Raw genomic sequence first — 27,951 nt, forward strand, 5'->3', positions numbered from 1 at the left:
CTAGAAACAGCAAGGGACTCCCTTCCTCTGTTATATGTAAGCTGACAAGAGGTAGACAAACACCTTCTGAAGTTTTATGCATGCTGCGTTTTCTCTCCTTGCTGCAACAAGAAAAGCCTTTGTTTTCCAACCTGGCAGCCTTTGAAGAAGTGACTCAGACATCTTCATGGCCTCTAAAGGTAAGAATAAATATAACCAACTAATAATTTTTTTCTTATATTATGACTAAAAATGAACAATTGTGGATGTGTTACAACCAGTTAGATTGGTATCTTAAAAGCTGTCATTTGTCACTTTTGAACATTGTGATTTTAAAATTCTAACTCCCAGGAGCATGTTGAGTTAAATTTAAAAACACTCTATGTGACAGACTGTAAAAGTTCAGATGTAAATGATGTTTTAGTTATCATGAACACAAACATAGTGAATTAATAAGAAAAGCTGCATAGCAAAGTTTAGAATGGGAAATGTTAAACATTTATGTTTAACTTAATGTTAAACACAAGGACAGGGTGGTATTTTAAGTTTAAAAGGATTTGAAGAAAACTTTTCACATATAAGTCAGAAAGTGTTAAAGTGCAATTTAATAATTTTTTAAAAATTAAAATTTTAAAAATGTATGTGTGTACATAGTAGGTATGTATACCTATGGGATACATGATATGTTTTGATACAAGCAGGCAATGTGAAATAGGACATAAAGGGGAATGGGATATCCATCCCATAAATCCATCCCATTTATCCTTTCAGTTACAAACAATCCAGTTACACTCTCTAAGTTTTAATTTCCCATTTGTTATTCAAATTATGTAATAAAACCATTTATTATAAAGAATCTGACAGGTGTTGTTATTGATTCTCAAATTTGATTGGCTAGAAATAAGTATTTCTGAATTATAACGCAAAAATATCTTGAAATTTCCTTATGGTAAATTAAAGATAGAAAACAAACAGAAAATATCTACTTTAAGCACGCAGATCACTTAGCAGACTTTTGGGAGTAGGACTGATGAGTTTTTTCTCAAATTCCTAAAACTGCAAAAATATCATAACTGTTATCTTACTTTAAAGAAATTCTCAAAAGACAAGAGATATAGTTGTTTTTAAAGTAAGCTGCAATCTCACTAAAAACACTTGTGAAACTGTATAAAAAAATAAAATTATAATGTGCTCTCCTTTCATTGTCAGAATGAACCATTAAAGCCTAGGCTCTAATTAAAAGTTTTAGCATGAAGAATGATGATTAGTATAATTGGTGAAAACCTTTAAAATTAATTACAAATAGGATAATAGGGCCCATCAATTTGTGGTATCCTCAATTAGTGATCCATTCAAACAAATCTGTATACTTACTTTCTTCCTTTATCAAAACATACTTTTGGACACTGTTTAATATGAAACAAATGAGATAATCTTTCCATTTTTATCAATCTTTAATATAGACCAGTCCCTTGGTCCCTCAGAATCACTGGGAAAGCTCACACAAATTGTAAAATATAGATGTGAAATAGCAAAATCATGAATTTGATATATGTGTCATCATTTTTTCTGTCTGAAGACAAACAAAAAACCTTGACAAAATTTCCTTTCATTTAAGACTGACACTAACATTTAGTCCAAAATACTTTGTCACTTTATAAAATAAGAGTTACAGCAATACTGTAGCCTGCAAGGTAAAGAGTTGCAGAGTGTATAAAATATTTATAAACTAGTTATACATTTTTAAAAGAGTAGATAGAAATTCAAAGCCGGTAAGAAATTCAAAGGAGTTCCTTCTTCATCTGGTGGTCTGAGTCTTTGAAGAAACTTGTGACTGGAAAGTAATATTATGTCAAAATATGATTAATCTACCAGGAAGCAGTGATGTTCCATAATGATAAAGACCCAAATCTAAACTTAGAAGCAAAACTTCAGGTGGAAAACTGACCCTCCTTCTGCAACCGGCTCAAAATATTTAATACATGGAGTGGATAAAACACCTATTAGAGACTTCATACTACCTAGGAGAATATAAGTGACAACGAAGCTTTCTTGTGAATTAGATACCTTGTTTAAGAGGACAAGTCAAATTATCACCATTATCTAAGTAAAACACTTTTGCGGATAGTTTTCTTCAACTGTATATAAAGACATCATTTATAACATAATGTTTTCTTGCCCAGTAACTATATTGGCAATTCCCATTTTCCCAGGGAACGCAGACTAAGTGTACATTTCACACATTTCATAGGCAGATCAATCAGCACTACTAAACCAAAAGACAGTCTAAATGCTGGGTGCCATTAGAACTGAAGAGACATTTGTGTGATCTGGAACCCCCTGACTCCGTAGAAATTAACACAATTTAAGAGCAAGTTGCTCTCAAACAGGGTGATCTGAACTGAGCAAGAGCTGTCTCCAAAGGTTGCTTCAATGTGAACTAAAATCCCAGAAGCAGCAGCAGGTGAGCGCAGAATACTGATGTCTCTCAACAGTCTCAGGCAGAGACTCACCCATACTCTACTCCTAAATAAAGACTTTGGACGTAATATCCTCTGAGCCTCAAGTGCATTAATGCCCCTGGACCTGCTGTGAAGTCTAAGGCCCTCCAGGCCTGAGTGGGAATATACAGTGACTTGCCAAATCCTCCATAACCTACTGCATTTTGTTACAGCAAACATAATTTACAGGATAAAATTGGGGTAATCTGTGAGTCCCTTTAACAATTAAGTTTACAGTGAGAGAGAAAATAATAATCTTATACCAGCTATTGTTAGAAATTGATCCCTACACATGGTTTTTAATTGAGAGATAATATGTGCAGTGAAGGACATAAAGAGCACAAAATCTAGGCTCCATGATTTTTAAAATAAGGACACACTCATGACCACCACCAAGATCAAGATATAGACATTTCTAGAATCTATTAAGTTCTCTTTCTAGCCAATAGTCATGCATCCTCCCTTTTCCAAGATGGACCACTATTCTGGATTTTATCATTGTGAACTAGTTTTCCCTAGATCATAATTTTGCCTCTATGTTTTTCTGAAAGTGATAATGGTACATCTTACACTAATGCTAAAGAAAAAATGTTTATTGTTTATTATCTTTTAATATTTTTGAGTCATTATTGCTATATTAATGGCCATTAGCTCTTCTCCCAAATCTGACATAGTGTTACATAGTCTTTCTCTGGGTTTACTTCTTAGGATCCCATTGAGGAGATGTTCTCAAGAGCAAGGGGAGGTCTAAAACCTATATCCTTTGTATCTGCCCCAGATGTATGAGAAGTTCAACATGGGGGTCCTTGTGGAAACCAAACTGCTATAGTATTATAGTATTAGGCTGTATTTTAGTGGGGCCATTTGACAAGTTATTCCATTTGATCCTAACCATAAAGCATGCCTACATTCTACATATCACACACCAGTACAAACCGAATGGCCCTACACTATTAATAATAAATTCAGTTGATTCTAATAACCTTAAGGTTAAATAAATAAATGAATGAATTTACTTCATGAATAAATGAATGAATGAATGAATTCAGAATATGCTTGAGTTTTCTTAGTGATGAGAAATTTACTACCACCAAAGGAAACCCAAATTCATTTTTAGAATTTATTTTTCACAGATTTAAAAGATAAAGATATTTCTTCCCCACCCCACCGCCACACACACATACAAACCTTCATGAATCTGAGAGTCATTGCTGAAGTGCGAACCTTGTAATTTGCTGCTAATTATATAGATTCCACTTCAATTTTGGTATGTGAGTAATGAGAATATTTATTCAAATCTTTGTGTAGCTGTTATAAATTTCCTACTTGTTGTCAGTGCAGAAGCAATGTCCTTGCCCTTCTCTTTTATATGTCTTTAGGACAATCTCAGTTGCTTGTCTTCGTAATGGCCCTTCTTATATTTGAAAATACCTGTCACAAACCTTGCTTCACATCTATACCCAATCTAAAACAGCATAATGTGGATAAACTAACTGAATGCACTTGTGAAAGCTCTAACACTTTATTGATTACTAAACATGAGAAGTAAATATACTGATATTCTTTGAAAAAAATGATATCTAATGAGAGAGATATCCAAATGGTAGTTATATGAGAAGAAAAAAATCATAGAAAAGCTATCATTTATATTTTTAAACAAAAAGGCCTTTGCATATACCACCTTATTAGGGGTTATACATAAAATTACACAGAGCAATGCGAAGTAAATTATAAACCCCCAAATTTCAAAGTAAAAGAGAATTAAATTGTAACATATTTACCTGGCAATAATTTAGAAAACAGGTATCTTCTCTAAAAATTTTAGTCAAACTTTATATAATTATTTGGTTTTGATATCTTTTATATTTTGTAATATTGGGTGAGCTACAAAAGGATGCATAGCTTCAAACTATTGTTGGTTATATATAGACTTATATAAATATAAATATATAAAAATAAGTATATATATAATTATATAGACATATATTACTGCATATATATTCAAGTAACATCAATTTATATGTATATACTTATATATGTTTATATAATATATAATTTATATATGTATAAAGTAACCAATAATTACTCTCCACATTTTGTTTTGTATATTTATATAATATATAATTTACATATGTATATAAATATATATAAATATATATGCAGTAAGTGTGTATATATATGCAAGTAATTATATATACACACACACATATACACATACGCATATTTTTTCTAAAGTCATCTATTTTGGCTAAATTCAACTTTTTCTCACAACTACTACCGGAATTCTTCTGCACTTCTTTTTTTCTAACTTAGGGGACAAGTGGTAATGGCAGTGAGTAGTGAAAATAAGGAAAAGGGCATTAAAATGAGAGGCAGGAGATAAACTATCCTATCAATCAAGAAGTAACAAATATTTTAAGAAGGACTAAATAAAATGGCCTAAATTTAAATATGGATTGGGATTTCCATTCTCTTGCAGATGCCCAGAACCAAAGAAGAGGTCTGCCTAGTTTTCTTCCTGGAGCTCCAGACCCAGACCAAAACCTTCCTGCCTTATCTTCCAATCCAGGGAACCAAGCATGGCAGCTGAGTCGCCCTTTGCCAAGAAGTTTCCTGCCAACAGTCAGTCTCCCTCCTGGTCTAGAATATTTAAGCCAGGTGTTTTTTATCTTTCTATTCCTACAGATATGTTCTACCCTTAAAATTAATACAAACTTTCTTTCTGACTTTTCAATCAAGGTTGAAAGACTTTAACCAATAATTTACTGAAGTGAAAAAAGCATTATAAATCATAAAATTATAAAATATTAATTTTATTTATTTATACTATTTTTAAAAGTGTGTCTTATTACTACTTTTATCTTCCTTATTTATTTGACAGAATGATGAGGCTAAATATTTTTGATGGAGCTGTTTAGCATGTTTATCCACTTGTTCATTGATCAAGGTGTCAGCAAACTTTTCCTCAAGAAATTGTCTAATATGCCAGGCATGGTGGTTGGTGCCTGTAATCCCAGCATTTTGGGAGCCCAAGGCAGGTGGATAAGCCAGGAGTTCCAGACCAGGCTGGGCAACATGATAAAACCCCATCTCTACAAAAATTAGCAGGGCACGGTGACATTTGCATGTGGTCCCAGCTACTCAGGATGCTGAGGTGGGAGGATCACCTGAGCCCAGGAAGGTCAAGGCTACAGTGAGCTGTGATCACACCAGATTGGGTGATAGAGTGAGACTCTGACTTCGAAAAAAAACAAAAAACAAAAAAATAAAAAAAAAAAAGAAAAGAAATTTTCTAATGTATCTAGTCACTTACAGCTATTTAATTAAAGAATATTTGTCGAGTGCTTGCTATACTCGAGACATATAAAAAGCATGAAACCTAGCCCCTGTCACCCAGAAGTTCTGCAACCTAAATGGCAAGACAAAAAAAAAAGTTAATGCAAAGTGCATGCCTATATACAAATGATTGATAAGCACACTATTGTAATTTGTTCAGGTGTATAGAGGAGAGAGAGGTTCTTAAGGATCAAAGTACTTGAAAGAGACTTCAGCAATGAGCTGAGAGCTCAATGTCATCAACTGAATCTTCAAAGGAGGACACAAATCCAAGAGAAAGCAGTTATAAAGTGAACATTGTCTGCTGATACCACTGCATCTCCAGGCCAATTCGCTTAAAAGAGCATATTGCTATTGGATATAGTCACTGTTCCAGTCATTGTAGAGTAGGCAGCATTCAAACCTTACAATAAATCAATCAAAATATCACTATCTGAATTTTATGTCATATAAATTCTATATTCGTGTATGTATATTATTGTTGCTTTTGTATTTTATCCTAAAAAAGATTAGAAGTACAATTACACTAATATTGAGATGTCAGCACATCTGCTGCAATTTTCAGCTTGTTTGGCATTCTTTCAAACTATAAAGTCTATCTCCTTTATCAAAATCAAATCTCTGTGTTAATTCCCTTAAGGTACAAGAGATTTCTGTTATGCCTGATAGGGTTTAAGCTGCATGCAGCATATGTTCCTGGTAAAATGTTTATAATTGCAGATGCCTTCTCCAGAAACCCACTGGCAGACAAATGTACTTTAGAGACTGGAGAGCTCAGGGAGATATGTAAAAGAGCTGGAAACGTGAACCTACCATCTTCCATCTGCAGAAAGGATCAGCTGTAATAGCTGACTAGAGTTGATTAACTGCTGCAAGCTGTTTGGGAATGTTGTCAGACAAGGTTTTGCCAAGTATAAAAGTGATATACCAGTGCCAGAGGGCTGAGGTTTGATGATCACATATGGTCATCACATATTCTTCTTCCATTCATGAATGATGACACACCCGGAGCCAGATGCTTGACATGAATACATTTTTGTTACGTTCAATAAGTAGAGATATGAACCCGTTGGCTTTGGTTCTAAAATGGAATAAATTTTCCAAAAATATACCTTTGTTAATCGTTCCAAGAAAAAAAAATATACCACCAATTGTTGAATATTCTACTTCTAAAGAGAAAGATAATTTCCTCACTTTATACTAAAAGAACATTTATTTTATTTACTTTAAAGCAGTGCACATATAAAACCATGAATGAGCATTTCAAAAGTGTTATGCCATGAGTCTGGAAGAGGCACAATACAAAATGAATTTTTAGATGCTACGTTTTCTCTAAAAGTCACAAAAATCGAATAAAATAATGAGCATTCGGAAATAGTACATTAATCAATGAATAAACAGGAAATATACAATAAATATCTTTCTAAATTAAAAAATTTAAATAAAATATTTTAACATTATTCTCTTTTAATCAAGTCCATCCAATTACTATTGAGAATCTTGTTTCCATAAACAATTTGAAAATATATGTATATGAGTGTTTAGCTATATAATGTATATAAAATCGAAGAATAAAATTGATAGATTCATTACAGATTAGATTTACATGTTCATACAGTCAATAACATTTTATTGTATAGTGTCAAAGTGTCAAAGAATAATTATTATAATTTAGTCACCTGTATGTAAGAGTGATGAGGTGAAGTCTACAAAACATATAAATATCCAATTTATTTTGAAATACGTATATCAAATGGAATAATTGATAGCTGTCAATGTGATTTTTTAAGAAAATTAATTCTTAAGCCATACATCTAACCCTCTCATTGTATTTTCATTTCTACAGCTTTCATACTTAAGGAGTTAAGTTTTACTTGCCATGACACCTAAATGTATAATTCAATCTGTTTAAAGTTTTCAAAATTCCTAGTCTATCAATCAATAGAAAAAGAATGAAAAATGCCCCTTTGGGCCATGGTTTATAAGTGGCTATGTGCTATTTAAAGAAAACTACAAGAATGACCAAAAACAACTCCCTCAAATCCAGGAGATTTTTTCAAAGAGAGAGCAAATCAAATGTTATTACAGAGGGTGGGGAGGGTATAAAAGTAAGAAAATATGAAAGGTATTCAAGTTTCATATTGTCACTTGAGATTTATTTCCCTTAAATTTAGCGTAGTGATGTCAGTAAAGAAACAGAGTAGAATGCATGGCAGAATTGATGGCCATTTACAAGTTCTGTGATCATGGGCAAATTACTTATCTCTGTGGGCTTGTTTCCTCACATTTAAAATTAATGATATTTATCTCTCCAAGTTTTTGTGAGGATTAAATCAGACACTGTCTAAACATCTAGCACAGTGACTACCTTATGGTAGTTATTCAATTTAAAAAGCTGCTGTTGTTGGATATTAGAGAGGTACTACTTCTTTTTCATTGTCAGGTGGATTTCAATTAATAGTTTCTAAATTTCAACACTAAAACTTGATTCACGACATCAGTATTCAGAGTACCTAAACTCCCACTTTATTTTTGACCACACAGATCTCCATTTCTAAGTTACTTGTGCATAGATCAACTGCTAAATAATAATGTACATCCTTGTTGAGGCTTACCACTCCATTTTCCTCAGAAGATAACAGAACTAATGCAGTACATTACTAAAGACTTGGTCAAATATTTTTTTTCTAATAAAAAGCTTTGTCATTATTGTTAATTTAGGTTTTAGAATATCTTTGATCATAAATTATTTTTGGAAAAATTTTTTTTTGTGAATCTTAAAAAAGAGGCCATACATATTATTTTATCAATAAGAAGATTTAAACAGAGAAAATGATATTAGTTTTATCTCCACCTTAGGACATACAAGGAGAATGAGGGAAATCACGTAGTTTCAAATGTTCTGAGATTGTAATGTCCAATCAATACCAAATTTTAGTAATGACTGGTTAGTTTAAAAGTTACTGGTGAGTTTATTAATGCAAAGGGAGAATATGGGGAAGAAAATTTTAAGGTGAAATGAAAAATGAAGTATTAGAAAATACAGTGATCAGCAACATATTCAGTGTTCATGCTTTTGCATTACTGGATCTTCAAGTACTGAATATCAGATTGAAAATAAACACAAATAGGCCAGACACAGTGACTCATACCTGTAATGCCAGAACTTTGAGAGGCTGAGGTGGGTGGATCACTTGAGGTCAGGAGTTTGAGACCAGTCTGGCCAACACGGCGAAACCCTGTGTCTCTACTAAAAGTATGAAAATTACCCAAGCATGGTGGTGAGCACCCATAATCCCAACTGCTCAGGTAGCTGAGGCACAAGAATTGCTTGAACCCAGGAGGTGGAGGTTGCAGTGAGCCAAGATCGTGCCACTGCACTCCAGTCTGGGCCACAAAGCTGAACTCTGTTCAAAAAATAAAAATAAAAATAAAATAAGCACAAATAAATTTCTTTATAAGAACAGAACTTTCATATTTCCTTTAAAAAACAATTTGCATTGCAGACTTTTTATTTTAATAGTCATTTCTCAATTATCTGTGGATACTTTATCTCTGTAAATTAACTTTATTTTTAATTACATAAGTCAAATTTTGTAATGTATTTAGTGCCATAACATTTATTTGACTTAGATTGGTATTTTGTTGGCATCTGCAGGAACTCATTTTTATTTTTAGTTCATAGGAAAGTGTGAATGAGAGAAAAATATATACAATAACCTTTCAGGTTTAACAAGTATATTCCATCACTGAAAGAAATGAGTTGCAGTTTGACCGAGTGATAGTAGAGGTAGGCAGAGGTTAAGAGGAGAGGCCAGGCTTTCAAATCATTATTGTGTTGTTTCCTATATTTAAAAAAAAAATTGAATTGTAAAACATCTTAAACATTATAATTCAGAGATTGTTTAAAAATCTTCACAAACTCTTGTTTTCAAGATCATCTCTAATTTTCTCATTATCGCAGAGTTAGCATGTAGTTCTGTCTCCGCCTCCTTTTTTTTTTTTTTTTTTTTTAATTGAGACAGAGTTTCCCTCTGGGGACCAGGCTGGAGTGTACTGGGCTCATGGTTCCCCGCAACCGCAACCGCAACCTCCCCCCAGGATCAAACGATCTTCCCATCTCCGCCTCTCTCCAGTGTAGCTGAGACTAGAGGCACATACCACCACAGTCAGCTAATTTTTGTATTTTTTGTAAAGACAGGGGTTTGCCATTTTGCCCAGGATGGTCTCGAACTCCTGGGCTCAAGCAATCTGCCTACCTTGACCTCCAGAAGTACTGCATTTACCTCTGGAGTAAATATAGGAACTGCACCCAGCTCCGTTCCTATTCTTATTCTTGCTCAATACTGCCTTGTAATTTTCAGGGTTCTTCTAAATTTTTACTTAAATGATAATAATTAAAAAAAGTTACATTCTTTTGCATTATAAAATGTGAGATATTTTCAACCGTTTTCCTAATAGAAAGCATGAAAATCACCTAATTTTATGCAACGTAGTAAATAGGGTAATAGTAGTATCTCCAAAGGTTTTCGATGTGATGTAATACTTTTTATTTCCTTTATGTCATCCTTTACAGTTAGACCTGATAATTATACACCAGCAGGTGGAGCTGCTTGGAAGTAAGTGCATTATATATATCATGCATTTATTAAAACTATTGAAAATATTTTAGTTTTCACAAGTTTCTTTACATCTAAAGATGTTATAAACGAGAAAGTTAAATGTGTAAAACAGAATTAGATAAAAAAGAGTACTAGGTCTTTTTTTAATTAAAAGCTAAAAGTAAAATTATTAGTCTTATTTAGATAAAACAGAAGCATAAAACTCTGAATCTTTGGTGATATTGCCATTCAAATTCTGACATTACATCTACTTTAAAATAGTAAAACGTATTTGATTATTTCCATGGATGTTAATCATTTAAATTTCTTAATAATTTCAAAAATGGAAACCGCGGTTTTAAGTTATCAAAACAAAATGTTACTGTTTTATCATTTTATCACTGATTTACCAAATAGGAAAATTATATAAGAATCTACAAATTTACAAGCATGACTAACTGGATTCAAATTACTTGAGTATTTTCTGGTTTTGGTGCTCTATATTATTCCTAAATATATGTGAAAATTGAAATAGCCGGATAGCATACAACTTTAGATATATTACCAGCAAATATTTTAGACAAAATCACTATTATCACCATATGGTGCCAACAGTTCTATAACAATAATATAATTATTTTTTGAGTTATAAATTACTCTTTAAAACATTTGTCCTTTAGTGAAAAGGTACACTATATGTTCTCAAGTAGGTCATATATCTGGAATATATATTAATTAATTATATAACTTTATTCTCACCATTTACTTTTATTTCCATGGCTAAGTCCTACAGATTTAGAGCACAGAAATAAATTTGTGTGAAGAAGATACCATATACTTAATAAGTGATCAGACACTGTATTCTTTTAGTGACATCTCCCCTTTATTTAGTTATCAATACTAAGGAAAAAAAATGTTTTTATAAAAAATGGTTTTTTTTTGCTCCATCAGTGATACTTGGTACTGAGACCTCCAACAAATATGAGATTAAAAACAGCTTGGGACAAAGAATTTACTTTGCAGTGGAGGAAAGCATCTGCTTCAATCGTACTTTCTGTTCCACTCTGCGATCTTGCACCCTGAGGATCACAGATAACTCAGGTCGAGAGGTCATTACAGTGAATAGGCCCTTGAGATGTAACAGCTGCTGGTGTCCTTGCTACCTCCAAGAGGTTAGTTACTGGCTATGGTTGCCTTTTTTGATTTTTAAAATTAACATTTGTTTCTTCAAAAGGAATTCATTTGGAGCAATGAGGCAATTAACCTGTCAGTTGTTTCAATTATTAATAGTATGTTGTTCCTTTAGGATCAGATCAGCTTGAGGATTTGGTGATTCACTAAAACTTTTTTCCTTTCCAACCAAAAACTATGGTGGCTTTCGTGATGTAAACTGTTGAGGACAGCTCATGCATCATGTAAATGAGATAGACCTCTGGAATCTCTATAGTAGTCATGTAATTGTAATGTCTACAGATTCCACCATTGGGCATATATACCCTTTGTCTTCTCCAACTGGAGCAAAGTCCAGAAAGTGCTAAGTGATACTAAACTCCTCTAAGGTGTCCTCTTGGATAGCTATTATTATTTATTATGGAATCTCACAATGCATTTACCCGTTTATGACAAAATCCAAGGCTTGGCAAGACAATGTTATTGTTCTACAGGAAATAATTCAATTATTTTATTTTAATATATAATAGATTGACATTATTATTTAGTAGACCTATAATAATAACTTTCATTGACATACATAGTTCAATTGACACAGAACTTTTACTTACTTTGTTGGCTTTGATACCAGGATATTCTACTCATGAGCAAGAATAGAGTCATGAAATCTCTAGGAGCTAGAAATAATTACTCTCTACATTTTGCAGTCAAGGACGGAGAGTGGAGGCTGCTAACCTATGACTATACATTCAAAAAATCAGGAAATATCATAGATGGGACTTGATCCAGGTGTCCTAACTTAGGCCCAACCTTCTCTGTTAGAACCTGTGGATAAGTACTGGCCTTAGGATGATGGGAAAATATTAATACAAAAGATGGTTATTTAGGGAAGTGTCTAATAACATATATCAAAGCTAATTCTCCAACTATCTTTAGGCAAGCATCTGACTAAGCGATAAGATGACTGAAGTGCTCATGCATGGAGCCCAAGAATTTCCATCCGTCTACTGAGGATATTTAATATTAATATGCCCCAAGAGAGTGTAGTCATTATGATCACAGAATTATGCTCATTTAAAAATTTTTGATAATTAATGTTTTCTTTAATGGTAGTCTAGGGTCATAAATTAAACATAATATATATCTTGATACCTATTAGTAACTTTTGAAAAAATTTGGTCAATAGCAAATTAATAACTTTAAAAGTGACCCCAGAACAAATCTATATTAATTCTAAGCAGTCTAGTTGAAATCACTTTTATCTATCCAAGAATGTTACAGACATATGCATAAGACTATGAACTTAATAAGAAAAGTCAAAATGAGATCAGATGATGGAGAGATGGCTTGGTTTAAATGCAAACATTTTACAAATTTGTACCCACCCCCAATTTATTTTACAAAATATTTGATTTGATTACATAAATATGTAACGGTAATGGAGTCAAATACTAAAGTAATGCCTGATAATGCAAAAATCCAACTACTAGTCTCCAACACTGTGGAAGCCACGAACTAGCAATCAAACTGGTGTTTAATGACTACAACTCTGCAAGAAGCATTTGTTTTCAATTAAATGCAGATAATCTGGGAGTTTATAATCTGACTGAAAAAAGTATGAATACTCAATAATTGATAAAAGAGATGAGTGTTGTGGCTACAATTAGAAGGAGTAGATGTGAGTTACCGCATAGGAACAGCTTCAGTGGTTGAACAACTGTTGTACTTGGGATAAAATGACAAAGAAGCCACTGTCCCAGGGTCAGAAGATAGTCGTTGGGTAGATTCTCTTTAGTGAAATAAGACAAAGACTTTTAGTGCACTGTGCTAAACATATGTTTATACAGTGAATTTCTTTGTTCTCTGTAAAATATTTTATAAAATCTGTATCCTTAAAAGCAGATATTTAGAATGATTTATAGGATATCAAAATAATTTTATAACAGTATATTGTTTACAGGTAAATTGACATTATAGTAAAATTAAAATATGATAACCTAAGAAAATCTTATTTTGTCATTATCTCTTCTTGCAGTTAGAAATCCAAGCCCCTCCTGGTACTATAGTTGGTTACGTTGCACAGAAGTGGGACCCCTTTCTGCCTAAATTCACAATCCAAAATGCAAACAAAGAAGACATTTTGAAAATTGTTGGTCCTTGTGCGACATGTGGCTGTTTTGGCGATGTGAATTTTGAGGTACAATTGACAAAATGAAAGAAGTTTTCATTTAGGTCCTGATTTTTTTTTTTTTGCAATATAATTCAATTTTTTATATGTTCAAATTAATTTCATCTCAGATAAGTTCAGAAAAATAACATATTTGTAATATAATGTAATCAGCCCATATTGTACATGCTAAGAATAGGAATATGTAAATCCAGAGATATAAAGTCCAAGGATTTTAAAAAAATAATACTACAAAATTTATCACCTTGGCCATCGTATCATATGTCATAGACCAGTGTAAGTATTATTCAAAATAATTTTAATAAATTTAATATAAAAAAGCATATTTAACTAAATATAATTCTATGTGTTTTATGGACAAAGCTACTGTATCTCTTTGATTAGAATATTAAATGTGTTGCGATTTTAATGTGTCCAAGACTTTGAACATCAAAAATTTTTGGACATATAGTTTTGCTTTTTTAAGATAACCAATATTTCCTGATTTTGAAAATTAGCACTTCATTTTCTTTTCAGTATGTTTTATTAATGTAGAATCACAGGACACATGCCATAAAGTCAATAAATATAGTTTAGAATCACCTAAATTATGTATCTTTTTTCCTATGGCCCTTGTGATCACATATCCCAGTAGGTCTCATTTCAGCAGCATGTTGCATTAAAACAGCAGTAACTCAAAAGTTGTGTTTCCAAGACCTGCTAAGTTAGTTTTGTAAAAAAACAAACAAACAAACAAAAAACAAACAAACAAACAAAAAACCTTATTCTTATATGTGTCTGAATTGAATATTTAAAAAATAGAAGTTGCAAATTTGATCTGCAGCCATATAAACTATCTTAACAGGTTGTCCTGGACATACATCTTAGATAGAGGAGACAGCTTAATTGAAAGTGTATATTTATTTTTCATGCATTCATACATAAATATCTCAGCAAGGGCATTCAGTTCTCAGGATTTCAGGAAACACTATGCACATAAAATACCATGCAAATTTTGCAGACTGAGCTGTTCTAACTTCACCCTGTTCCCAAAGGATTTGGCATGACTTTTCTAAGAGTAATATGATTGAGAAAGATATTAAACATGAGTTTTAGCATTCATGCTATAGAAATGTCCTAAGTAACTCTCTCTATTCTCTATCTTTCACTACCCTGAAAAAAGTGATAGTTTCTCTTGAATTACTTTCAGCATCAGGATGGCAAGCAGAGTAAACAAACGAATAACTGATGAAGTTGATTTGTGAACTCCTTCTAGCTGAGAAGGACTGATAGACTTTGATGTCCAGTTGGTCTTAACTTCCTATGTGGCACATTAGCCAGCAGGACTTTTTTAATGTAAAATTGGATTTAGGATTTGTTACAAAGGATTGACCTAATAAATGTCTGAGTATAATATAAAAATGTGATTTAACAATGTCCAATAATATTTAAATGTTTCAATAATTATAAAATTTTAGCAACTGAAATTTGAAAGTTTACAAATTATGCCTAGAAATTAATTTAATTCCTTCTGAAATATTTTTCAAACATATCTTCTTTTATATTTTTAAGACACAGAATTCAGGTTTAAAATCTGGACCGCAGGTAAAGAAATTGCCTTCATGCTTAGATAATACAATTGATCTATGTACCTGCTGCCATCTTGTGGTGGTTGAGCCTTAATTATTTATCCTGCATACAAAAAAAAAAGAAAAAGAATTATGATGAACGAGAAAACTGTCAGAAAAGCAAAGTTTCTAAAAAGTAAACTGAAAAGCTAAATTTACAAACCTATGCTTATATGGTGGAATGAGTAACATGGAAGTGTCATTTGGAGATGACAAATAAAATAATTCAAATCTCTCATGAAGTAAACACCCTTGGAAGTACAAAACCAACATTTTTCACTTTCAAATTTAATACCCCTTATTTTCTTTCTAAAGGTGAAAACCATTAATGAAAAGCTTACAATTGGGAAGATTTCAAAGTACTGGTCAGGATTTGTAAATGATGTCTTCACAAATGCTGACAATTTTGGAATTCATGTTCCTGCAGATCTAGATGTAACAGTCAAAGCAGCCATGATCGGTGCCTGTTTTCTCCTTGTAAGTATAGGCTTCGAGAGCATGAGTGACTTGTTATTCTCCTTCTTGCTTGTTAATTACAATATAGCCTATTCCGTTTACACAGTTTTTACCCCCAAAAAGTATATTTTATTCATAGAAGGATAGCTTAGGACCAATGTTCTTCAAAAATTAGAATTTAGAACCCTGCATTTCTGTTAGGCAGCCCCTCTCCAGTGATCTCATATCCTCTTTCTCAAAAACTGATATGCTATCCCATCCTCTTCATCATTTCCCTAAAAACCGAGTTTCCCCTTGCTTTTATGTTCAATTTAGATTTTTGGCTTATTTTCACTTTAACTAAAATATATGCAAACATAAATATCACATGATTTATCCTGGGTAAAGTTCCAGACTGGTTCATTAAATGATAGTGAACTAGATGATATTAAGGATGTTGCCTTCTCAATATGAACATAGATACATGAAATGATTTGATGAGTTAATAGGTACCAGTTGTCATTATTTCTAAGATATTATGTTCCTGTTATTACTTTCCAACTTACAATTATATTGAAAACCTTTTCTTTTTTGGTGTATGGAGATTGATGATAGAAGAAAAGAAGTCAACTAATAACTGTGTCAAAATGCTTGACCTATATCCTGTTCTTAGTTTTCCCTCTAATATTTATCTAATTTCCTACTGCTTTCAATGCAGCCATAAAACTCAACTTATGGAGTTTTTATTTTTTGATATATAAACACATGTATTTTTTATAAATACATGAAAAATATGTGTATACACAGGCACACACATAAGTGATTAAAACAGTATAAGAGTTGAGAGTAGGTTGCAGACATTATGCCTTTTCCCCTAATTATATTAATGTGCATTTGCTAAAAACAAGGAATTTGTTTACACATCACAGTGCTACTGTCAAAATCAGGCACTAAACACTGATTCAGTGCTATTATCTAATCTGCAGACTTTATTCGGGTTGCACCGATTTCCCATAATGATGTCCTTTCTAACAATAGAAAATCCAAGATCATGAAGTATGTCCATTTTGTCACATCTCATTAGCTTCCTTTCACCTGGAACAGTTCTTAAGAGGTGTGTGTGTGTGTGTGCATGAGCATGTGCACACTCATGTGCATTTTCCTGAGTCTCATGACACTGGCATTTTTGTTTTTGTTTTATTTTTGGAGACAGAGTCTGGCTCTGTCGCCCAGGCTGGAATGCAGTGGCGCAATCTTGGCTCACTGCAACCTTCACCTCCCAGGTTCAAGTGATTCTCCTGCCTCAGCCTCCCGAGTAGCTGGGATTACAGGCATGTGCCACCACAGCCAGTTAATTTTTTTTGTATTTTTAGTACAGACGGGGTTTCACCGTGTTAGCCAGGATGGTCTCGATCTTCTGACCTCGTGATCCGCCCGCCTTGGCCTCCCGAAGTGCTGGGATTACAGGTGTGAGCCACCTCGCCTAGCCGACATTGGCATTTTTTTAAGTGCATAAGCCAATTATTTTGTAAACTGTGGTCTAATTTCAGTTTGTGTCATGTTTAGATTCAGGTTATGCACTGTAGGTAATCAAGAAATTTTTATAAAGTTAAAGTCTTTCTCATATTTTATTGTTTTCTGGGGTTTCAGAATGCTAAATCTGATTATTTACATTAATGCCCTACTTACTGAGTCTTCTAATGATATTTGGAAAATATATGAACTAAAAATTATTCCCGATGACTTCACTGATGGAAACTCAGAATTTATTACAGACGTAGATATACATATGCATATATACATATACATATGCATATATACATATACATGTATGTATATTATGATTATTTCTCCAGGATTTCGGAGGAATTATTTTAACTTACCCGTCTCCTATTATTGGTAGAAGGTGGAAGTAACATCTATAAAGTGCTAGATTTTTAAACTAAGTTGTCACTCTCAACTCCCATTTTCATCTGCAAATCTAACCAGTTCAGTCCATCTTGCCTGTTGCCTAATGTCATCTCTTCCATATTCTCCTCTATCTACTGAACAGTGCTTTTAACTTGTCACCCTTCCTTTGCTTATTTTCCCATCTTTGATCATTCTGACTTCAACACCAACCCATCCACACACACACACCCTTTCCCCAAGATCTTCATTAGGCCTTTCTAATTAAGCCCCTCACTTAATGTTGATATTTAGAAACCAATCATTTTTAATCTGCCCTACTCATCTATTTTACATAACAAGCTGATGGTTAAAATGTACTGCCAAAATTGGAACTACAATTCTCTGTATTTTAAACCTTACCAGTTTTTCTTATTGTTTCAGAACCCTCTAAACATACGTTCTTCTTGAAAAAGCTTGTATTTCTTAGTCCATATGCTTTGAGAGATTGATGAGATGTAGGTTCCATAAAGGTTGATCTAGGTCGTACTCAAAGTGTGGTACAAAGTGTAAGCATCTGCACCACCTAGAAGCTTGCTCAAAGCAAAGAATCTCAGATCCCACCCCAGATGCATCAGGACCTGCACTTGAAAAAGATGCCCAGGTGCTTCCTCTACGCACTATAAATTTAAGAAGCACTGATCTAAATAATACCCTTATCATCTAAAAGGATAACTTTTAAACTCCAGCATTTAAGGGAGGAATATGTTCACTGAGAATAGTTAATGACTCCCATTCATTTCTCTTTATTTCTTTTTACCATCATATTGTAAAATACTTGCCTTTTCTTGCCAGCCAATATAGCTTTTAAAACTATTTCTTACATGTATTACCTAGGTAAATTACTTTGTTCTACATATAATTTTATAGAAAGAATTATGTTGTTATTTTTTAAATGCTGTTTCTATTTTATTCAGGTGAAAGCTTTAGAAAGCTGCTGGTATAAGGGTATTTCCTGATTTAGATACAAATCTAAATTCACAAATGAAATCTAATTTTTGGTCTCTTCTGGTTCCAGGCTACCACTTCACAACCCACCACTCCTCCAACTCACCACTCACTCTTTAAGTTCTCTCTGGTATAGTTTTTAGTACTCCCTCAGCCACCTATTTGCTGACCAAAATATCTGTGATAATAAATCTAATTTTTGTTCAAATATTGATATCCATTATAACTTCCTACACTGACCCAGAATGCCTACTGTCTAATTCTGCAAAGGGTTTATCACCCAAAACTTTGACAATACTATGCAGAGTTACATAAAGTTTCCAAGTTACTTATAATCTGAAAATTCAACATGAAAATAAAATGTCATGAAGCTTAAAACTTTTAAATTTTTATCTCCTGATAAATCATATAATACTGGAACACTTTGACAATACTATGCAGATTCAGATAAGGTTTGCAAGTTACTTATACTCTGAAAATTCAGCATGAAAATAAAATGTTGTAAAGCTTAAACCTTTTAAATTTTTCTTCTTCTGATAAATCATAATACTAGAACACCGTTGGAAATATAATTGCTTTACAGAATCAAAGCTTGCATGTCAAACTTTTGATCTTGTTTTCTTTTTGTAAATTCACTTATATTCAGTTTATTTATTTGCAGGATTTTATGTTCTTTGAACATTCACTGGCTGGATTATAATAACCAAGATAATGAAAACAATAAAATATGCAGAGCATATTTCAGTAAGTAAAAAGCAAGTTTAAATGATCTCTTTCCCTTTGAAGATGTCTATATTTGACGCTATCTAATTCTTTTTCATTTTCTTCTAGAAATCCCTTGGGCTCTGGATTTCATTTCTGAATGATTTGAGTGTTTGCTTTTCTGTAAAAAAAAAAGTTAATTACTATATTTATTAAAACAGTTTAATGAGGCAATTATCTAGTTGTGAATGCATGATAGCTAAATACGTGATTACTGGCCTGAGCGCAAGGTTGCTTTGAGAGATTACCATTCTTTCTTTTTATCCTTTTGAAGTTATTGCAATGGTAAGCATGAAAGATGAGAACTAAGGCTTGCAGCATCACTGATGAAAATTCAATGTTTAGAGAACACTTTGAAGTTTTTCTGGTACTAAGGCTGGTTGCTAATCAAAAGGACTGAGTTTCTAAAACATTTTTTCAAAAGTAGTCCCTTTATACTTTGTATATTAATTTTCTTATTGTAGTGACATATTACTACTTTACACTGGAAAAGTTAAAAGCTGGGTAAATAATACATCTAAAGATGAAGAGGAAGATAGATGGTATCAATTCATTCTAGTGGTAAGAGGCACAGTTACATTCCATAAAGAAACTAGTATTTACAAACCAAAGAATGCTTTATACACCTAGTCATGCCAGAGATTTAAATAAGCATATAAACAGACCTCTAAGTCCCACAGTGTTGTCTAGCAGGAATTTTATCTATTTGCAGAGAAAATTCAGTCAGTTAAGGGATCTAAGTCTCTGAAAAATAGACAACTCAAGGACTTAAAAACAAGCAAAGGAAACCAAATAAATAAAATCTTAATCCATGAGTCAAATGCAGAAGTAAAAGAGTACGGTACATTCAATTAAATTAGTATCTTTCAGCAACAGCTGAGATTTTCACCATGGGGCAAAAATGGGAAAAAGAAAATATCATTTGTAAGTGCTGCATTTTACCATGATAAACTGCTTTGGAGGTTTTTTTTAATATTAAATGAACCCTAAAACTATTGGACAGAGATTCAACACTTACACTTAAGGGAGACTCACTAAAGATTAAAATCCTTCTTAGAATATATCACTCATTTTTAAATTGGCTGCATTTAAATAAAAACCTGATGTAGTGCTTTGATTCCAAGTTGGCATAGTACAATAAACTGAGACCCATCCTGTCTCTCCTTTCTTATTAAAGGTAAAATTTATCTTCTTATCTCTTCTATGCTCTACTTTTCCCTTTTCCACCAAACGTAAGTCCATGAGAGACTAGCAAGACCTTATGATTTTTAGTGAAAAGCATGCAGCTCTAGAACAGGACTGATACTTGTACAACAGTGTTTCCTAGTGCACTACTGCTTCTTGTCCCCAGAACAACCGCAGAACACAGGCTCCAACTCTGTTTACTCCAACTCTGTTTACTGTGTTTACTGGGAAAGACTTGACCAGATTCACACACCTCTCATTCATTCATTCATTTAAATAAATATATATTTACTTGCTCTTACATGCCAAATATCTAGACCCTTCTCTTGTAGTGGCAACAGTTTAGCTGAAGAGATAGCCTTTAATCCAATAATGACAAGAACACATATTACATTTCAGATATGAGAAGTGTTTAATGGAGATGGACAAGATGCTAAGGTATGGCAATTTGACATGGTCAGAGAAGGAGGGAGTGATGCTGGATTTAATTATTACTCAAATCAGTCTCCCTGAAAATTTGAAGGCTAGGGTTTTTCAAGAATCATTTGTCAAGCAAGGGGCTAGGGAATGGGTGCTGCTGATTGGCTGGGGATACAAACATAAGGGGTGTGGAAAATGGTCTTCATGCACTGAGTCCACTTCTGGGTGGAAGCCACAGAGGAATTGCTGGTCTAGGCAGGACCATTTGGTTATTTGAAGTGCAAAAGCCTGAAAAGACATTTCAAAAAGCCAAACTTAGTTTCTATAATAGTAATGGTACTTACAGGAGTAACCGAGAAAGTTGTAAATCTTGTGACCTGCAGTATAATGGCTGGTAATCTTTTAATTACACCTGCATCCTAGCAGAATTCAGGCCCCTCTCATCCTTTTAACCTGGTGGCCTTTCATTAGATTTATAGAGGCAGTTTTGTTCTGGGAAGGGCTATTCTCTTTTAAACTACAAACTAAATTTTTCCAAAGTTCTTTGTCTCACAGCCAAGAAAATCAAGAATGCGACATGCCAAGGGTGAGGTTAGAACAACAGTTTAATAAGAAAAAGAAAGAGAGAAAGCTCTCTGCCTCAGAGAGGGGTCCCAGAAAAGGGTTGTCATTTTACAGTTGAATACAGAGGCTTTTATAAGAAACCAATGAGGGCTGGGCATCTAATTTGCATAAAGTGCAAATTTCTGGTAGCTCCACCCTGTCCTCCTAGTGTACATGCAGGCCCTTACCTTGAGTTACTCCATATTGCTTTGTTCCCCTTACTGCACATGTGTCAGTGGATGGAATTTTCCTTTGCAGACATGTCTGGGCAAGTCAGTCGTGTGGCCTGTCTTATCTATGTAGTGTGGCCATGTCTTAGACAAGCTCTCCTGTGCAAGTTCCCTTATTTATGCTTGCAGGCTGTTCTTTTGTTTGAAAGAACTCAACCAAGGACCCACCCTAACTGACTGCCTGACCAGTTTCTCCCTACCTACTCTCTGTGAGCAAGAAAGGATTTCAGGCCTTTGCCATTTACTGACAGAGGAAATATTAAAAGAGGATCTGGTTTAGGGCAAAGAGCATGGGTTCAGTTTTAGTCATGGAAATTGCAATGCCTTTAAGTCTTTCAAAAAGAGATGTCAAAAAGGAAAGTGGCTATCTTTTCAACTAGAATATTTCTAAAAAGAGAAGTGAGTTTATGAGAACTATATGGATGCATTAAGATCTGAATACTTTCTGGTTTACTTCAAGGATGCTCCTAAAAATGTTTTAAATAATACACAGACAATCTTTTTTTTCATTTTTATTTATTTTATAATTGACCAATCAAAATATAATATTTATCATGTACAACATGATGTATTGAAATATATCTATACATTGTAGAATGGCTAAGTTGAGCTAATTAACATAGGCATTATCTCACTTTTTTTTGTGCTGGGAACACTTAAAATCTGCTCTTAGCAATTTTCAAGAATACAAAACATTGTATTCTAGAGTCACTCCTGAACTTTTTCTTATTCATTCATTTATTTAGCTAATGTTTTTGAAACCACTTCTATGTACTAGGCTCCATATTAGGCAACGGGGATATTATACTCAAAGGTACATTGTCCCTGCTTTAAACTCTCTTCAACAAATATTTCTGGAATGCATACACTGTACTAGGCATCAATCCCAGCATTAAGTTATAGCAGTAAACAAAAGCAACAAGGTGCCTGCCTTTGTGGGGCTTACGTAGAATAGAGTTGATGGTAAACCAACAGGTAACAACATGATAAGGTTACCACAGATAATCACAAATATTGACAAGGAATCTACCACTCAATATCTAAAACAAAAAGCTAAACTTATTATGTGTTCAGGCACTGGAGAACTGGTTTTGCAAGACACAATTTATAAGAAAAGAAGGTAAATTATATAGGGTTTTGGGAAAGTGTGGAGTTTAAATGATGGAGTATTGACTTTAGCTATGTAAATATGTTCACTATACTAATTGCTGACTGGCTGATCCTTAAGAATCTGTTATTACTGATGATCTGATTTTCAGAAATTATGTGAAGAAGATGTTTCCGATTATCTTTCAGAAGCGTGTGTACTTTTGTAATCAATCATTGATTGATTAAACAGGTTTAATACTAGTTTTGATTGTTACTCGTTTGATTGTTAATGCAAAGAGTGAACAATCAAAAAAGCCTAGGAGGATGAGAATTTTACACCCTCAAACCCATGAAAAAAAGTAATTCAGGGTAACAAAATAGAAATAGAACTGCTGTACATTTTAGCATAGACGAGAAAGAAGAAAGCAAGACTTAAGAATATTTAGGAAAAGAGTGTACCAAACAGATATAAAAGCAAATGCAGGGCAGGTGCAGTGGCTCACACCTGTAATCCCAGCACTTTGGCAGGCCAAGGCGAATGGCTTGCCTGAGCTCAGGGGTTCTCAACCAGCATGGGCAACACGGTGAAACTCCATCTCCACTAAAATACGAAAAATTAACTGGGCATGGCAGCGTGCGCCTGTAGTCCCAGCTACTTAGGAGGCTGAGGTAGAACAATTTCTTGAACCTGGGAGGCCGAGATTGCAGTAAGCCGAGATCGCGCCACTGCACTCCAGCCTGGGCAACAGAGCAAGACTCCGTCTCAATAAAAAAAAAAAAAAAAGAAAAGAAAACGCAAATTCAAACGCTCTGAGTCGAGAGCAACTGGGCAAGTGTGAGAAGCACAGGAAGCCGATATGGAGTACAGTAAACAAGAGAGAGAGAGAAATGAACTGCTGTAGGAAAAGTAGCCAGGGGTTAAATCACATACAGTCTTGCAAGGCAAGGTTAGGAAGAGGAATTGACAAAACTTGGCATTTCGTTAGATATGGAATGTAAAGGATTTTAAGAATTCTAGTATAAAAAATCAGTTCATTCCAATTTTTGTCATTAGAAACTGAAGGTGTGGCTATGACACTCATAAGAACAGGTTCAATTTAGTGTTACAGGTGCTACAATAAAGATAATTTACCACAAAGACACAAAAAAAGGAAACATCCAATATCATTTAAGGTGGAAGGTTAGTACCCCTAGAGAGTAGCTAACAAATAACCCATGAGTTGAATATGTGTCTTCCATGCTAGGTGGGGTCAAAGCTAGGAAGTGTTTGGCTGGGAGAACATTCCAAGCCAAGAGCGCAGCACAAACAAAGGCACAGAAGAGTTAGAAATATAGTAGTCAAAACGAAGAATGAAGAGGATGCATAAGATCAGAATGTGCTTAATGAGGTCAGACTCTCTTAGGCTAGGCCACATCTTCCCACTCAGCTGTGCCCCAGGTATCCTCCAAGTAATGGTGCTAGATCATGATTCAAATAATATTTTCTTCCGAATTTATGTACTTTGTCTGTATTTGGCCAAAGCATCCTCTAGGGGCTTTGGAAATTGTTTAGAAACTGTATTGAAACTCGGAAACTGAATCTGAGCGAATAGACAACTATTAAGGGGGAACAAAACAGTATTTTTCCCAAGCCATAATATCTTGAAGGAAGGAAGATAAAACTTGTTAGATAAATCAGACTTCCCTACAAAAGAAAGGTTTGGATAGATGATCTGAAGAATTCAGGTTATAGCCCCGACAGTTTGCAAACTGAAATTCTAATTCATTTGAGCCTTAATTAGAGGTTTACGGACATATTATTTTTAGATTTGTTATATTTTATTTTCAAAATGAAAACAAACTGAAGAAATAACATAAACATTTACTACTTCATAATTTACTCTCATTCCTGTTGTGTAAGTTTTATATTATTGTTTCTTTAATTGCTAAAATAAGGTGAAATGAAATTATTGTTTATCATATTTTGACTTTTCAAATTAAGCATTTTTTTCTTTCTCTACACTTTTGATTTTTATCATTTCTCCTTACATTGTGTTTTGCTCATCTTAGAAGAAAAAATTCTTTTTAATAAAATTTCTCTAAATAAATGTAAATGGATTTTGTCTATTTCTTATGCTGTGAAACTTTTGCCATTAAAAATAGGTGGGAACTGTACTTAGTGACATGTATTGTGGTTCATTCCAACTGTGTAGGTGTTAAATTTAGGCATCGCTTATTTAAATAATTTGAATTGAATAATTTAAGGAATCTATAATATATCTTAAAAAGAAAAAAATTTTCATTAAAAATCTTTTTAAAGAAAAGGAAAAAACTAACTAGTTTTAACTAACTGAGCCTCTATTTTATGACTGTCTGCCAAGTACTATTATCAGCATTATTGAAAACGCATTTCAGGGCATTTTTGATTTCATTATAAATATATTGTATTTTTAAAAACATTTACGATGGAACTATAAGAGATTTCAAATATTAAAATTTGATATTTTGCCTGAACTAAAATTAAAATGCAATAAGACTATTTGCTTCACAAATACATAAAGCCTAGCATTAATGAGAATTATAAGACACTGGGCTAGACTTCTTACATACATTTCTCATCTGATTCCAGTACCACACATTATAAGCCCAAAAGTATAGATGAAAAAAATCAATGCTCAGGAAGGTTAAGTAACTTGCCAGATTTTACAAAACCGTTAGCTTTTTGTCGACCTTCCAGAATGAAGAATATAAGTGGGCAGGAAATGGCACGATGAAATAACTGCTAAAATAAAATAAAATGAGAATCCAAAAAACTAGGGGAGAGGTGCTTTTATTCCTTTAAGACCTGAATTAATAATATTCTCATCAATATTATGTGCTGTTCTTATTTAGAAAGGTAACATATAAACAACTTTAGATCTTTCATCCACTGATAGTATATCTGCGGTGTTTTTCTGTGGATATCTTTTTGGTTATTATTCCATATAATCGATAAAGTAGCTACTGTGTAAGCCTGAAAAAATACCTTTGAGAAAATGTTTACATTGCATTGGATTATTTAATTTAAAAAACTTTATGAAACATAAAAGATTTAGAAAATATTTTCCAATACCAATAAATCATAAAAGTGGTTTTGGTCTACCATTTCATTGCCTCTTCAGTATTAATTGTAGCTTAACCAAGTAATAAAAGAAAATAAAATGTCAGTATTCATTTTGGCACCTGTATTATATACTTAAGTGCACCGAATGTTTTAAACTATACCATATTTTTTATTATGTTGAAGGCTAGCTGTAGAAAATACATAGAAAGACTAATAGAGAAATTAAACAGTTCTTACTTTTTAAAATCCAGTTACATATGCCTAGGTAATATACACGTTTAATAAGTCTTTCATGCTGCAGATGGCAGCAACACTTCACATTGTGATGACATTGCTTAGCTACAACAGCAGAATCTTGAAAATACAAATTTCTATTCAGTATTCATTTTGTTCTTTCTGTAATCTGGGAAATAAAACACATCAATTTTGCATGTAGAAGGGTGAAATTTGATGTTATATTTTTAATAACTGAGAAACACTGTATTTGTTGATGTATTATGCACATGATGAGAGTTTAGTAATTATTATTTTTAATGAGCAGACTGAATTGATGGACAATTTCCATCAATTTAGTGAATGCCTATATTCCTATTTTTCTAAGGAAACTGAGTAACATTAGCTTATCAAATAGTTAAATAAAAACACCATAAAATCAAGCATATAATTGAAAGTAGAGTGCCAACTCTGATTTTCTATTTGTCACTTAAGAGTTAAATCATCAGTATACAAAATCTAAAATTATTTAAAGTTATGCAGAAAATCCACTCATTTTTGGTCATTTGTATGTTGCATCTTGATCACCTTCAGAGGAAATTTGTAGGCCAAGCCAAGACACATCCATAGAGTCAAGTCCCAGTTTGGTGACTCAAGGTCATCGAGCAAGTGTGAGTAGGTCTAACAATGGATACAAATGCCCCACCATTTTAAATAGGTTTTTAAGATAACAAGGTGATACGAACACAAAACCATAATAAATATTCTATCTAGAGTTAGGGTCCGGGTCAGAAGCAGGGAAAAGCAACATAAATGTAGAAAAGTCAACTTATTCTATGTTGACTTTTAACCCAGGTTAAACGTTTAAATAGCATAGCTATTTTTAAAAAATATCCATACCCAGACCTCATTCTGTACAAATTAAGTCAAAATCCCCAAGAGTATCTTTTAAGACACTTAATTCTTTTTTTTTTTAAATGACTAGTAATTCTAATATACAACCAGTGTCATAAACAACTTCTTTTCTAATGCTGACAAAATAGTATAACTTCTATTTTTAAGTCCAGATCCAAAATTTGGCTTTCAAATGCTTTAGTAATCAGTGTCTGGCTTACTTACATAGACTTTCTTTTAGCCTGAGACTTTGTATTATAGTACTATAATGCCCCTCCGGAATCCCATTATAGATCTCTAGCCTATTATCTTTAAGCAATAATAACGATGATGTCATCTTATTTTTTAGAATTCTTTAGAATATTTCAAAGCACTTCCATACATATGAGTGGCCTGCATTGGACCTCACAAGAAAACAGAGGGTTTCAGTTGTACATAACATCAGAGATGACCAGGTACAACCTCTGTATATTGAAGACTTAGAAAATGAGATATATAAAAACTAAATTACTTTGTTTTACTTTGTGCCTACAAGTCTTTCTACTATACAAGAGTATGTGTAAAAAGACTGTACATAAATATATAAAATGCTCACCATGGTGAATTGTTTAATAAATTATGGTTCATACATAGAATGGAGTTCTCTTTTCTTAAAAGGAAATTTTTAGATGATAAAATACATAGAGAGATAGACAGGATGGAAATTATAATATAGGTGGTAAAGGAAAACATTTACTTTGCATGTGTGCAGAACTATGATT

General features: G+C 33.2%; 1 protein-coding gene across 2 annotated transcripts; it reads left to right on the plus strand.

Annotated features, from left to right (window-relative positions):
- Positions 1 to 32: 32 nt before the first annotated feature.
- Positions 33 to 27,710, plus strand: PLSCR5 (phospholipid scramblase family member 5). 2 transcript variants are annotated; one of them, XM_008008806.3, is made up of 8 exons: positions 33 to 179; positions 4,960 to 5,102; positions 10,393 to 10,435; positions 11,369 to 11,589; positions 13,623 to 13,784; positions 15,698 to 15,859; positions 19,374 to 19,456; positions 27,540 to 27,710. In XM_008008806.3, the coding sequence occupies exons 1-7, from the start codon at positions 167 to 169 to the stop codon at positions 19,410 to 19,412; spliced, it is 783 nt and encodes a 260-aa protein (XP_008006997.1). In that variant the 5' UTR covers positions 33 to 166; the 3' UTR covers positions 19,413 to 19,456; positions 27,540 to 27,710. The 2 variants fall into 2 exon arrangements, with proteins under 2 accessions (XP_008006997.1, XP_037858513.1); XM_038002585.2 differs by lacking the exon at positions 27,540 to 27,710 and adding an exon at positions 19,544 to 19,841 and having other exon boundaries at positions 4,960 to 5,138.
- The last annotated feature ends 241 nt before the right edge of the window (positions 27,711 to 27,951 follow it).

Source organism: Chlorocebus sabaeus, chromosome 15 (genome assembly GCF_047675955.1).
Source record: "Chlorocebus sabaeus isolate Y175 chromosome 15, mChlSab1.0.hap1, whole genome shotgun sequence".
Lineage (NCBI taxonomy): Eukaryota > Metazoa > Chordata > Mammalia > Primates > Cercopithecidae > Chlorocebus > Chlorocebus sabaeus.

Excerpts from the sequence above, each read along its gene's own strand:
- PLSCR5 (XM_038002585.2), top strand. Across the intron at positions 5,139-10,392 it reads GTCTAGAATATTTAAGCCAG|TTAGACCTGATAATTATACA; the intron begins GTGTTTTTTATC and ends CATCCTTTACAG. Across the intron at positions 10,436-11,368 it reads GCAGGTGGAGCTGCTTGGAA|TGATACTTGGTACTGAGACC; the intron begins GTAAGTGCATTA and ends TTGCTCCATCAG.